This window comes from Haliaeetus albicilla, chromosome 7 (assembly GCF_947461875.1).
Source record: "Haliaeetus albicilla chromosome 7, bHalAlb1.1, whole genome shotgun sequence".
Taxonomy (NCBI): domain Eukaryota; kingdom Metazoa; phylum Chordata; class Aves; order Accipitriformes; family Accipitridae; genus Haliaeetus; species Haliaeetus albicilla.
Genome location: NC_091489.1, coordinates 41,258,758 through 41,274,517, shown reverse-complemented (window position 1 = coordinate 41,274,517; position 15,760 = coordinate 41,258,758). Strand labels below are relative to the sequence as shown.

The 15,760-nt window shown below is 38.3% G+C and overlaps 1 protein-coding gene across 1 annotated transcript in view; it reads right to left on the bottom strand.

Moving 5' to 3' along the window:
• CBL (Cbl proto-oncogene) overlaps positions 1–15,760 on the bottom strand; it is a 46,054-nt gene that overhangs the window by 28,411 nt on the left and 1,883 nt on the right. Inside the window, exon 2 of the mRNA XM_069788021.1 lies at positions 9,316–9,563. Within this exon, the coding sequence (XP_069644122.1) occupies positions 9,316–9,563 (248 nt within the window). The remainder of the gene's footprint in view (positions 1–9,315; positions 9,564–15,760) is intronic.

Sequence of the window (15,760 nt, the reverse complement as noted above, 5' to 3'; positions counted from 1 at the left end):
ACTCCAGCGAGTGCATACGAGCAGTAAGTGGAAATGCTTGAGGTGATCCCAAGATGTCTTTTATAACTCTGAGACAGCTTCAGAGTCCTCTACACACAGTAATCAGTTTTAAAAATAGAAACAGCGGAACTACTTTCAACAAAACTTGCAACACAGGAAGTGAATGAAATTCCATTTAACTATTACTGGCTCAACAGAAGTCACCTTACAAAGTCACACTCGGCCACTGCTCTGTAACATTTACAGTATTTCCACAGGACAACTAATATAGCAGACTAACAGCAAACCAAACTTTTTAGAATCAGCAAATTAATTTTGTACTATAGAATTTTAGAGCGTCAGCTAATGCTACATTGATTTTGTAGACTAGCTCATCCCGGCACCCTTTGGAAAAAAGGAAACAAACACATAACATGTTTATCACCTCTTGCTACCATGAGGTTCAGCTCCAAACACACTTTTCCATTTAAAGAACTACAGGCTTCACTGTTTCATTTTTTGTAGAGCTATAAAACCCCCTGGTTAATTCTGCAACTTCAAGACTTCACTTCTTAAAACAGCAAAATGGGAATGGGAACGCATAAACCACAGGACTAGATACTTCTGTCCATTCTCGGTCTGATCCCAGTTCCATTACATACTCTCAACAGCAGAATCAAATGCATGCAGGGTAGCACTACTTGTTGCCTTCTCCGTGGAAGAGCTGATCTGCATCAGTGGATGCCGTGGGCACCAGCATGCCTGGCTAAGGATGTCAGCTCATGCATAGAACACACATCTAACTGCATCTGGAAGCTAAACTGCCACGTATGTAAAACACTGCGCCTAAGCTAGCCCCCACAAAGCCAACTCAAAATTGACTGCAATCACTACATTAGACTCTTACCCTGTCTAATATCTGCAACAAATCTGTGTACAACAGTTGCGACTGCTGTGAAGCTTCCCCTCTATTCCCTCCCTCCCCTTTTTTTACCAAATAATTATGTCTACGGCCAAAAATGCAATAGTTAACTAGTGAAAGGCATTCTCTGCATGCAGTATTTATCTCAATTTTAAATTTTTTTAATGGTACCAGTTGTAGCTTTAAAGAAGCAAGAAATTATATAGGCCAAATCCTTTATCAGTGCTTTAGATATTACAGGACAGAAACATTATACAAAACATACGTGTTTCCTTACAGTCTTCTGAATCCTGGCACTTTTCAACTAACATATATATATATATATTTAAATACCTTCAGTTCTGCAAGCAAAGCATGCCAATCAGTTTAAAGTGTCATGCAAAATATACTGCAGGCCACAAATGACCAGAAAACTTCAGCAAACTCAGTATTGTTATGCAAATGGATGCAACTGATCTGAAGCAGAAAGGACAACAGTTCAGTGTGCTGACTGGAAGCACCAACCTACTGACCTTTAAAGGATCTGGACTTATTATTCTAGGCACAAATGCTAGTGTTATATTTTTAACAAGCTAGATTTCTTTTAATGTTAAGAGGCTAAAAATCCACTTATTTTTCTGCATTTAAATATTATAGAAAGCACTTTAAAGAGAATAATTAATTTGATACAATTAATGGTCTTTAAAGAGCTCAACATACAGGATATACAAGATAAAGGATAATCTCTCACCTAGGTAACATATTAATTCTTTTACCAGATTCAAGGGACTACACAGCAAAACTTACTACTCAGAACAACACTACTCATTAAACTTATATTTGGGCTCTCTGGACTGGATTCAAAATTTATATTTCAGGGGCTACTTGCTACAGTTAAAGGGAAAAACAAAGCACAAAAGCCCTGTTTCCAAATCAAGGAAGACTCCATATTTCACACTCGATCTTCAGCTACCCCAAACTATCTCGGACATCATGACGCCACTGGGGGATTCCTTGGCAGAAGGGTCTGTCAGCTGTATCGCTTCATTCCCAACTCGCATCCTGTCAAAATACTAAACGCAAGATATTTTGCAACATACATACTCCAGTACAACATACAACTCCAGCATATGTTTGCTTTTCAAGCTTCAGACTCTGGGATTGCAGCTAATGGCAGTATTTGCCCAGCTCACAGCTGATCTGATGAGTAGCTTGGCAACAGATCTCCCTTTTTCCCCTCGCACCATACTCACCATGACCAACTTATCCTCCACAGTAATTTTTCAGTCCTTTCTACAGGTGGGTAGCAGTCAGCAAGTTACATTACCTGAGCCAGCTGTGGATGGCACATAACTGAGTGCCACCTGATTAATCTTCCAGAGATGGAAACAGGGCAAAGCCAGCAAGTTCACAAACACCACAGAAGGTATTGCTTCAAACTGTTGTGAAGCAGCTGGCCTAATTTTGTTCAGTACCTTCTAGCAAAATGAGGTTTTGTTCAACGTCATCTTATAGTTCAGAAAAGCTTTCACACACCAAAACACTATCTGTTTTCTGGCTGCAAGGGCTGTGACTGCAGACTTCTTCAAATCAACAGAAATCCAAAACATGACATCTTGGCTCTTAATACACAAGCCAAGCACCCAAGAAACACGATATCATTGCCAAGTAGCAGTAACACATTTTTGCCAGCAGAGAAATCTATCCACATTTCAAATGATAATTACTACAAACTAAATAATACACACTTCCATCCACAACATCAAGTCCACAGTTAGTCTTCCATAAAACTCTACAGTTTTATAGGCTCTGAGAGCAAGGAAGAATAAAAATCTTACTTCTTTATTATGTAATAATTTGAAAGCTTACATTTGTAAGCCATTACATATGTAAACCATAAATTGGTTTTCAAGACAGTGGTCCAATTTTCGATGGAAAGAAAACTAAAATAAATGCAATCTTATGCCAATTACGCTAAGTGTTACTTAAGTTCCACAACTACCACCTAAACTAGAAATTTAAAGCCAAATGGGAAAAAAAAAAATTCACATTCCTCTCTCCAACAACATTTAAATGATAATGAATTTCTTCTTGGGTAATAAGCAGTTAGTTAGTGTTCATATGCTGCAGACTGGCAAGGAAACCTTTCTTGTGGGCAGCTTTGGAGCTTGTTCTTTTCTTTAAGATGTTCTAATTTAAATGCAGATGTAGACTTCACACTAGTGGGTTTTGTTAAAAAAAAAAGAAGTCTTAGCTGGATTAGAAGGAAGTGTCAGAAAGAGGACTCACACATACCATGCACCATTTGAGTTCCACATTTTATACTACTATTTCTTTTTCACTGGACAGGAGTGTGTGCAAGCACTCTAAAATATGAGATTAGAGCATTAACCCCTCCCCCCAGAGGGCTTTTCTGGTTCATGGCTTAGCACAAGTGTTTTCCAACATTTTCCTCTTTAAAATCCAGCTTCCCCACCCCCAAGTCATTCTTCATGCATTTCCTTCCCCTTCAGAGATATGCATGGTCATTTCCAGTAGACATTAAATATTGGTAGCTTTTTCCTGTGTAAATTAATAAGTCTTCACTTTGGAGCAAGAGAAGAATATGAAATCCTGCTGAGCCAGCATCCCATAAGGCTATTGTCAGAAAGACAACAGTTAAATAGGGACTAGCTTCCCAAACCTTTTTTGCAACTCCATGTTATATGGTGAGGGTTTATGATATTCCCTGCCTAACTACGTTTTCTCTACAGATATGTTAGTTTTGTTAACCAGGTTTGTTAACAGTTTGTTTTCAAAAGTATGCAAGCTGAACTAGTAAAATAACTTGTGCTATCTCTTAAACATCCAGTCCACATCCTGAGTAATTACTTCTCCTCAGCCTTTCACCTAACCCCCACCCTCCAGCTTACATAACTGCATTCTAGTGTGGAAACATTTGCAGTGGTCTGATTTTATTTCATAAATAAATTTTCTGTATTTTCCCTCATAAGACTGTTTTAACATAAACAGTAAATTTGATTCATTGGTGAAAAATGGACTCTTCAGCCTAATTAATCCTTTCCCAAGTAACAGACAATTCCTATCCCTGTCTACTGATCAGAAAGCTATTTTTCTGTCCTGCCATATGAAGTATAATCTATTTACACAACTGCAAAGAAGCTGTTGCAATAAGTAATTTATGTAGTGAGGAAAGCCGACAAATGACAGCTCCTCTATGCAAGTAAAAGCTTTCTGCAATAGAGACAAAAAAATATTCCAACATAACCACGGAGCCTCTAAATTAAACTGTAATCAAGAGTTTAGGCAAGTTCAGCATGTTCAGAACAGTTGCGGCATTAGCATTAATGGCACTATCAATCAATTGAACCATCGCATTACAGGAAAAAAGTATGTATGTTTAACCAGTTTTTGTTATCACTAGTGAAAAATTAAACTCAAGAAATTCACCATATTTACAGGGTCAGAGAAGTCACGTATTTACCACTATAAGCAGCAGAGCAAGCCGCTCAGTGCTCAACAGGTGTACATTTCTCCGTTGCATATAGACTTGCTAAGTACCCTCTACAGAATTTCTTTTACTGCACTGTTTCAGCTATATAGGCTGCAAACTTCACCTCTGAGTGTTTTGTTTTGTTTTTAAAACTTCAAGTGACAAGCCTTAAAATACCTTTTGCAGTAGAAAGCACTGTGGATCTATAAAGAATAGGAACCAACAGCTTTGGAAATATGTATAGCCTCAAGAATATGTGCTAATTACTGCAGCACAGCTAACCAATTATTGAATGACTTACCTTTACCTTACTGCAAGCATATGACAAAATATCCAGAATTATTAACTCTTGAAATACTATTTGATTCCAACAGCAAAGCCTGCAGATGTTACCATTTTATTTTACCAATCCCCAAATATATACTTTGTTTTTAGAGGTCAACCTACCTGTTAGCATGGACAACCCAAATAAGCTCCTAAGCTGTCAAAACTCAGAGGAGCAATATAGTATCTCCACTAAAAAACCCACACCTACTCAGAAGTCACCACTTGAATCCAATCTATTTGTTAAATCTCAGTCTTTAAACAGTAACTAGAAGTTACTGCATGTACTTACTAGTCAGGAAGTGCATACATAGCTTTAAAAGCACCCTCAACAGCATTAATTTTTAAACAGATATGGAAGTGAGCTAAAGCAGAATTTAAATAGCATCTTTAAAGCTCTCCTAATAAAATGAGTTCTCTTCACAAAAATCGCAGTATGAGTTTATGCAAGAGTAACAATTTCATCTGAACGACTATATATCAAACCCACAGGGTTACAGAGACAAAACGGTCGTTACAGTCCTAAGAAAAGAAAGGAAGCCATTGAGCGCTCATAGCATTGGATGTCATGCTAACTGTGGCGTTAGCCACAACAGGAGGATGCTTTCAGCATGCTGACGGTTAAGGTATGACACAGGAGAGCTGCATTCACTTTTAACAGCTCTATGACTGCAACTAGTTTAAAACTGAAGGAACAAACACTCACCCACATCCGTAAGCAGCGAGTGTTCACACAAGCCCTTTCTAATCCTGTTCCCAGCACCTCTGTTCCTCTACTGTAGTTTGAAAGTTGGAGAATACATCACAGCATGTGTTCTCTCCACAAACACACCTTTAAATGTTCAATATGCAACTGCAATCTTATTTTGTACTACTGGATTTTAAACTGCCTGCCTTACAGCAAACACCAAATAGCATCCATATTATACTCCCACACAGTCTACTCTAACACATACACTACGAAACCACTCAATGCTAAATGACACACATCTTGTAGCTATTATGAACTCTCAAAGCAGCACAAGCAGCTACAAGACATGGTGCTCTCCGCAGCTGTGCTCCAATTCTGCCTTAGTCCACCTTGGATGAAAACACTGGAGAATCTCTAAAATGTTTGAGAGGAAATACACAAAGAGCAATTTAGAAATAATAAAAATAGAAGGTTGATACTCAAGTGATCAAGACAATTCTGATCCTACAATCTAAGAGAGACTTCAGTCATTTCTGATTATTGGTTTGTTTGCTAGTAGCAAACACCTGCACAGCTTGCACGCTAGTTATGCAAATGTCAAAATAGTGCATTTGCTCTACATCAAGAGACATTTGGGGCAAGGAAAATAAGAGCATACACAACAGGAAACAAAATGAATGCTAAATCTGGAAGACAGGAAGAAAGAAACTTCAAGGACAACAGGGGAAAAAAAGTCAGAAAAAGTCAAGACAAAACGATTATTCAGTACACCAGATTAGATTTTTAAAGGCATGTTTTCAAAAAAACTGCAGACTAACATTAGCCACAAACTTGCATGATATCAAGAGCAAACCAGATTTTTTTATATACACATATACACACACACTGCCATGAGTACATTTCCAGTGAATACCAGATTCAGTTTATATTTGTTTGTTTTGCAGGCTGCTGACAGTCTTTTAGAAAGCTTCTCCCACACTTTAGATATTTGAATTCATTAATTCTTACAAAAAGAAAAAATTAATATTTTTCTTCAACTCCTAACAAGGTGAGAAAATTTCTTAAGTTTATTCACCTTAAATTATTACACAAATTTTAAATCTAAAAGTGCATTTATAGCAAAAAATTCATTTAATTAAATTTCAGATGAAACAAATAGCACTTAAAGTGATCAGGTTCCAAAAGCTCACACAACCACAAAGTCTGATGCTGGAAGTACAGCATTTAATAGAATCCCTAGCTGAACCAAAACTGCCATTCTTTGTGCAGGTATCTCTTCAACCGGTATACGAATCATATGCACTGACTACTCTAACCTCTTTCTTTTCTGTGACAAATTAGAGAATTGAGAAAGTTATCATGCTCATTACCAGCACCAGGAAAAGGGTGTCTTGATATTTCCCCTTCAAAACAGTAACTGCTGCTTCCTGGGCTGAGTGAAAAGCAAAGGAAGATAATGAGACTAGCTGGGATGTGATTTTGCTTTTATGCTTATGTTTACAAGTCTCACCACAGTTGCTTCCTTCGTAAGCTGTTTATTCATAAATGGTACAACTAGCCATTCCCCAAAGACTCCCATCACTGCTGTGAGAAAGCAAGCCCCTACTGGAATCCTGTTTCTGAAGTTCACATCTATTGATTTGGATTTCCCCCGCCCCCTTTTGTCAATTAGTTTGACTACAAACTGACTAGGATGATTAACTCTCTGGAATTATTTTCCTTCACTTCTCTGAAAAAACAAGGGACTGGAGGTGAGATGTTGGACTTATGATTGACATAGCTATCATTTACTCATCAGATGTTCCATATTCATGATAGACAGATCACAATACACGCACAGTTAACCAGAACAAACATCACAGATAAATTCTAAAGGGTTTTATATACCCTTTTAGCCTACTTCTGGAGGCAAAAGTGTTCTAGAAAATAATATTGACTGTATTACATGGGAGAAACACACAAAACCATTTTCAAGATAAATGCTACTTAAAGTATTTTAAGAGCAACCTGCTGCACTGCAAAAATCTTGAACGATAGTCCATGTTGTTAATATCTCAAAGGATGGTACAAGAAAATGACCAGTTCCAGCAGAAGATGCAGAGATTATTTTTAATCAGTTTAATCAATTTATTCACAGTAAAAAGTGATTTTCATACTGTGGCTCATTTTGATCTGAGTGAAGGCTAAAAAAAAAAAATAATGCAATTTTCCATTAAGTATCGCCTCATCTGCAAAACATACCGGGCTAATGAACTCTTTTCTCCCCATACTGGTTACATCCATTACTTTCTATAACACTTTCTGAGAATTCCAGCTAGCAGCATCTCCCAAAACCCACTTCTCACCTGCAACAAGCCAATTCTGCCTATAGTAACCGCATTCTCCCAAGGTGGGCTGGTGGGGAGAGAGGGCACTGATATAATATTACATCTATCTTTTGCGTTCGCACATTTTATTGAACCCAATTCCTGAAGGCTTCATACAGATAACTAAACTTTTAAAAGAAGCAAGTGTACCACATGAAGATGACATATTTACACTCCCCAAACCCTGTCTCAAATGAACCCTAAGAGTAAGTCTTATCATCTCACAAAGAAACGATGCTAAACAACAATCCAGAAAGAAACTTCCATTTCTTAATTCATTCTTCAACACTGTTGGTGAAAAAAAAAACCAAAACAAAACAAAACAGGAGCATTAACAATGCCTTCTGGAGCCACTATCATAGCCTTTTGTTGGAGTTCAATATTACAGAATATGATATATAGAGTTCAATATTATACCAGAAACATGTGCCAGCACCTCTGCACACCTCCTGCCCCCTGCCAAGTAATTCAAGCAAGTAGCTGCCAGGGCGTTAACCACATATTCTCCCCAGAGCAATTACGTTCAGCCACTGGGTGGTTTTTGCTTTTTTTCCACTGGTTGGGTTTGGGGTTTTTTTTTGGTTTTTTGGGGTGTTTGTTTTTTGTTTTTAAATTCAGCACCTACTCCAAAATCCTGAAATGAGTTTAAAGTTACAAATGTATGCTTTGTATATCTCTGTCCGTTAGACCTGCTGCCAACAGTTAGACAAATACTTATGATTAACCTTTTTCAGAGCTTTATTCTACTCTTAAATCACCTTGGCTCTCCTTTCCTTAAAGCTGGATGAAGGAAAGAAGCACCTTTTCAGGTACAGTACAGTGCTCATCAAATTCATGCTATTTTGTTCCAAAATGCCTTATATTCAGATACAATTGCAGTTTCTACCTCCACCTATCCTTTTTTGTAAGTGCTGTTCACCTTGAAGATGTCCCTTGATCTCAGCTATGCCTTCTGAACAAAATGAAAGGAGAGTTTACAAGTGTGGCACCCTGATCTACCTTAAATATGAAGTTTCCAATGTATGAAAGTTATGGGGTTTTAGTAATATGTTTTATTCCCACAAAATATGTTTTACTCCCCACCCCGAAATACTGGACAGCTGCTGTTTCCAGAAAAAGGAAAAGTTCTGTAAAGCCTAAAGATTAATAACAAGTTTTAGTCTGGATAACTCTTTTGCTATGTAACATTAAATATTCTACTGTTTCCTAAAATTGCCAGAAACGTCATTCTGAACCTTATCATCCTCTCTCACAAGGCATTCTCTATGTGAGAATGCAAAGGACTGCAAAACCTTTTCACTGCAGACTTTATTGTTTCTATTAACCTATCATACCTAAACTACACAACAACTAAGTCTATACAGGCTCTGAACACTTACTGTGCTCTCAGATTTCAATATACCCAAATATAGTTTACTTAAAACTCTACACTTAGACTTAAATCTCTTCAAAGTCTGTTTTCACATACAGACAACATATCAACCAACAGACATTTGTTCAAGCTCTTGTTCACTAAAGCAAACTTACATCATAAATATTTGAAAACATTTCTCCCCATTACCTAGGCTGAGAGTTCTCCTCATACATCCGCTCTTTCCCTTCCTTGAAAAGGCTGATTGTCTGCTTGGTTTTCTTCATCAGGTTCTCCATGAACACGCGGAAATACTCGTTTTCTCCTAGGGTCTCCATCTTCCCCTCATAGCGTGATAGAATGGTTCGTAGATGCTGGTAGGTATCGGGTAGCAGATCTAGGATATAGGGTGGGCTGTTCTTCAATGCCAGTTTTGGGTTCTGACACAAACGCACCACCTATGTTAACGAAGAAAATGCCATTTTGAAAACTTAAAAATAGCAAGTAGTGATCAGTTACTTAAACACAACTCAGTGTTACTTACAAACGCAATACACTGAAACGTTCACTGTCAACAAACCACATTTGTTGCTCAAGTACAGATAGGGAGCCCAGCCACCATAAAAGAATCGAGTTCATGAAATGAAGTGCATATGAACTGACAAAACTGCCAACATACATAGGTTTATATTTCACCCCAAGTGCATTTTCAAAAACAAAATTCAAGAAAACTCAATATGGAGTTTGTAAATGGCAAGGATGTAACTTACCACATACATTGTCTAGTACTTCCTGCCACATTTCAGACTCTGAACGTGCCCACAGGCAGAACTTTACCTGTCTAGCTACCCTCATTTGGGCTGCAGAAGTGACTTTTTATACCAACCCATATATTCAGGACAAATATGCCCACAGAGGAAGTTCCACTGCTACAGATATCACCAATGCCAGTAAGTGTTCCCAGGCTGAAAGTCTTTTGAGGGCAACAGTGCTAGAAGAACCTCCTTTTCTTCCTCCTTCAATACGCAGAAGGACTAAGAGAACAATAGTTTTTATGGATAATGATGACCATCAAGAAAGAATGAATGCAAAGGAACTTTTCTATGCAAGAATGAGAAATAAGCTGTAGCATAATAGATATGGTAAAAGAAGGCTGGGTAAAAGTTTAGCTCATAAGAACTTGTGTCCCCAGTTATACATCAACTTTGCTTCTTATTAGATGAATCTCATAGCACAACTAGATTCTTCACAGTAATTTCCATGGGTTTGCTTTTTTTGTTTTAATAACAACACATCCATAGTGATACTAGTAATTAAAGGGTGGTTAGAGGACCTCAATCTGTCTTCCGCTTGGCATACAACTAAACATCTAATTTTTCTTCCTTCCAAGCCACATGTTCTCTATTTATATTTTTAGCAGCAAGATCACATATTCTCAAAGTTAAGAACTTTAATCTATCAACCCAAATTTTTGCCATCTACAGTGATTATGTTGGATCATCAATAAAATATTTTTAGGCACTTACTTTTGCATTATGTAGTTAAGGCACAAGTAAGTAGAATATTCCTGTTCAGAACTCACAAGCAATAGAACCATTATACCTGTACACAAACAAATCAGGATGCAAGCTGAACTTAATATAGGTCTTTAACATACAGGAATGTAAAGCTTACATGCCAAAAGCTCATGATAAGAAGTTTATGTGATAGGGGAGGATAAAGGAAGCCACTTCACCATCCACCATAGCCAAAAATTTTCCGTTATCTAGACTGAGAGAATGATAGGGAGAGATAATGGCAAAGCAGCAATCTGAAAAATTAGTGCTGCATTTTCAGTTATAAAAAGGGCTGAAAATCTAGAGTTGCAAGGCCAGTTTCAGATGAAGTTTACAAGCTAAGAACCAGCAGCTGGTATAGTCTTACTGCTGTCTTGCTGGCTAACAGCTTCCATTTTCTGCAATTTACATCAAACTTGAGAGGAAGGCCAGTACAAAATGTAGATACAGTTTCCTAAAGTTCTTCACTACAATGAGTGTTATCTGACTGCTTAATACCAAGCACATGAATGAGGTCTGAACTAAGGACGCTGCCAGGTATAACAGTATTACAGGTTCAAACAATGTAGCGCTGCAGAATGAAAAGCTTAAGGGAAGTGGATAAGAAAAGGTAAAAGAACAATCTAACATCTTTTTGCAGTACATCATTTCCAAAAAATCTTGTGAAACCTTCAAGAGGAATTGACTAGTTCCCTACAATGCTTACTTAAATACCTACTTCCCTTAAACACTTAAATGCTGATGGTAAGCAAAGGAATTTATTCTGAAACAACACTTTAGCTTTGAACTTTGCCATTCAGGGTATATGCAAAAAGCAACCTTGTTGAGTTAAGTGGCATCTCCAATTATATCTGACTTACAGCAGTGCCCCTAACAAGAGTTGATGGAGAAGGACTCAATTTCAGTGAAGAGAAAGGCACCCACAGTATATCAAAACTCAAACAGAAAAATCTGACTGCCATTAAAAGAATTACATACCTAAAAAAGCCTCTGCAAGAATACATAGAAAAAAACTACCAAAATTTTCCCTCCATTTTGAAGATGCTTCCAAGTATTAGGAGGTCTAGATGAGGAGATGGATGGTCAGACAACTGACTTATCCAATTGATTCTGATGCCTCAACTGTTGCTTCCTTGGAGCCTGTGAACATTGTACAATGAACCATATCAACAAAATGAGTCAACGCATTTGTCCCTGTGTAAAACTAGTTTCACTATGCAGCATGAATAGGTTCTAAATAAGCTCCTCAGACATATCTAAACCATGCTATGGATAGCAAAATCTTTTCAACAGAAATTGTTTATTACACAGTGGGTTTAAAACCTTAATAAGAACACAGTCAGCTCTTATGAGGAAGCCACATTAAGCAAGCATACAAGTCAGAGTATGCACTTCTCTGTCATCTGTAATAGAAAACAGTTTGGCTGTTACCCCTTGAAAATATCCACCTATAGAAGAAGCAGGCCTACTATGTTTCAGTAATGTAACAAACTTCAACATCAATTAGAAAACTTTCCCCACAGCAGAAGCAAGTTCTGCAAACCACTCATTCTCATAACCTCTATAAAATGTTTCCCAAGAAGTGACTTGCAAAGATACCTCAAATAGTTAACAGAAAGGCCAAAACTGCTGTGATTTTATTATCAAATAAGCTTCTCTATCTACCAAGTAGACAAAAGTTAGCTAAGATAAGCATTTAAACAAAACTACATAACTAGGAACTGCTGCCTCTTGAGCAAACTTGGTCGTTTTATAACACAGCATCAACAAAACCAGTTGCATTTTGCTTGTTTCTCTACGTGTGCACTTGCAGCATCGTGACAACATCAAAAGGAATGTTCCCAGCCCTGGGAACAGCCGCCCCTCAGCAAGCTACCCTGCCTTCCACAGCAACCAGCAACATGGAAGTAAATTGAGCAAAAAGCAGCAAATATTTTCGATTAGGTGTGATGGCAACAAACACAAGCAATCCATGTTTTTAAACTACCATCCAAACTCATCCAAGTTTGCCTGGCTTATGCTTTGTTCTCTCAGGAATAAGCCTTTTACAGAGACATTTTTGGGTTTTTAAAAATACCAATAAAGCATTTCAAGCTTAGCACAAAGATTCTAAGAAGCTGGCCTGTGAAGAACCCTAAAATTGACTTCACTGATTTTAATTTTCCAATCTCAAGAGAAAATAATCAAAAGACAGTTTCCCCTCTCAGTTTTGAAGAAAGAATGTGTTATCTACTCATTCGAAGAAAAAAAACCTAGGCCTGAAACTGAGTCTTTCCCCTCAAGATTCTGCAGCTTGCCTTGACTGATCTCTCGATTTAACATATTTCTCTTCAGTACTACTTCATTAGAGTTGCACAAATAAAGGAACTGGGTGTAGGAAAGCAGTAACACTACGTATAGAGTGCTGTCACAGGCACAACATATAGATAACCCGAGAAACAGAGTAAGAACCGTGAGGTTTTTTTAAATACTGCAGTCAGGTTATGTAGTTGGATTAGGTACATGTTAGAAGCAAGGAAGAAAGATTCAGGAAAAACGAGATACCTAAGCAAATGCACTCATTTGACAATACACAGTATTTGTTAGGAAGGGCAGAGTGCTACTTAGCAGAGGACACAAACCTATACAAATTGTGGCCCCTCAAGGCAGACTCACCAGCTGTGACACTAGCAGGCTGTGTCCTCCAACACACTCTGAATCCCCCTCTCTCAGCTTCCAGTCTACCTGCCCCGTCCTCTTGGTTCATTACTTTCCCCATTTTGCTCATCCCCAGCCCTACCCACAAAAAAAACTAGTGCTAGCCTGTTTGCTGCAGGCATTGATAAGACACTCCCCGGCAGAAAGTCCCCAGCACAGACACCACCTACCTGCTTGCCTCAGATGGGGGGGGGGGGGAAGGACAGTGTCACAGAGTTCCAGGCCTGACAAGCCCCCAGGTGCTGCTGTACCAGATAACAGTTTTTCCCTTCCAGCTCAGACCCCTTCAGTGTGGTTCTGAAAAGTGATAGTCCTTCCCTTCCTTTAAGAGCTAAATAGCTAACTTCTTTATTGAAATCACATCTCATTTCATCTTAAACCAACAGCAAAAGAAAACCTACTCAAACTTCTCTTATCTCCTACTGAATTTGTATTTGGCCTCTCTTCTACTTACAATGAAGGTGACCTACAGTGGCATTTCTCTATATCAGTTTTAGAAACTGAATGGCATCAGTATGCTGTTTAGAGCAGCTTTATCTCAAAGCTCGTCTTCCACCTCCATGTCTTACTACATGTACTCTACCATTCTTCTGCTACATCCCGTATACCTCATCCCAAGCGGTTCATGACTACACCACCTATTCTTCAAATACCATCCACAGCAATGAACTCAAGTGGTCTGCATTATCTGCTGCCCAGATCACATATGCAAGAACCGATTTGTAATCTCATCCTTTTGTGTAAAAAATACAAATTGTTTTCACCAGCGAATACATCATGTTTTCTTATACTAAGCACTGCTTTATTTGCTAGAGACAGTGATAAGAGGAGCAAGCATCATAAAACCAAATTAACAGCAGTTCCTCCCACCTGAACCAATCTATACACTTTACTAGGTTCAAGACACTGCAAGGAAATTGCTATGTTGCTTACTGTGCTATTCGTCACTGCAAGCTTGCAGGCTCGTAAGACATCTGGCAACACATTCAGCTTCCAAAGGCACATTTAACCTCTATTCCATAGATAAAACGCATAAACGTCACCTAATTCAGCTGAAGGTGAACATCCTGCTGCACAGTGATGAAAAAGGCTATTTTATGTCCATGCTATATGTGACCACATGCAACTGTAGGAGGAACAGTTAATACCAATGAAAATTAGAACTTCAAGCAAAAGAATCTGAAAGACAGTAATACATCAGGCAGCTTATGGAGAACGTTATGGGGAAAATATTTGGACAAGAATCAACTTGCATAGGAAATTCATCAGTCACGTCCAAAACCAGAGATGCACAAATGCTTTGACAATACCAGCTAATTACGCAGACTAAGGAATCAGGTCATGAATGTACTGTACGCACACAGATACAGCACACGTTTCTGAAAGGCAAACACATCATCTATTAAATATGCACACAAGTATTTTTTTATTTGCACCTGTAATTTCATTTACTCGGCCCATAAAACTAGCCCATTTTCAACACCTCCCATTCATTTAGCCCTTCTCACCACTAGTTTCACGAGCACTGTGTTTGCCTGGCAATTTGCTACACTACTAAAAAGATTTTTAATTCAGATGTACTTACACACGCTTATGAGAACACAACTAAAGTCTAACTGAAATCTGAAAGGCTTTTCACAGCTGAATCTTTCCTCCTGTACAAATCAGACTGAACAACTAACTCTTTAAGATGTTAACAATTAAGCCTACACCTAAGAGCTTTCAGAGGCTGCCTACGAGCACAACTGTTTAGACAGTGCACGTTTAAAAGAGGTTACTTTAACCTGTGACAAATACAACAGTAGCCTCAGCTTTTCTGTCAGCGGTATCATGATGGAGAGGGTATACAGCCAAGGACTGGCTATGCAGGTCTGAAGCTGTGCAAGTATCCCCCCCCCAAATATCATCCTACTGCAATCCAAAATGCCAGGATAATCAAAGTTTTTTTTCAGGCCAACCTTTTCCTTTGAACAGACCAGGTTATGAGGTCAAACACAGGTTAACATTCACATCTATATCACATGCACAAGAATGAAGACATGCATTCTTCCAAGGTGTATCTGTGAGTTAAACTTATTTCTAAGAGGATCACGTTTCCATGCTCAAACTACCTCTTCCACATTGCACTTATGCTTGCCCTCAATACTTGTAAGAAAGCCACTGGCACTTCTCAAAAGACTTTTTTCTTTATCCCAATCTCTCTCTGTAGAAGGTGATCAAAGCTCATTACAAGCACAGCAAGGCACAACTATAAACCATGTCTTTTGTTGAGCCAGCCAACACAAAGTGATTTCTTGGCATGAACATAATTGAATATGCCTTTAAAAAAGTCATCTACTCTGCCTGCTTTAGCATTTACTGCAGGAGATTCAGACACTGCATGCATAAACAATGCAGGGAAA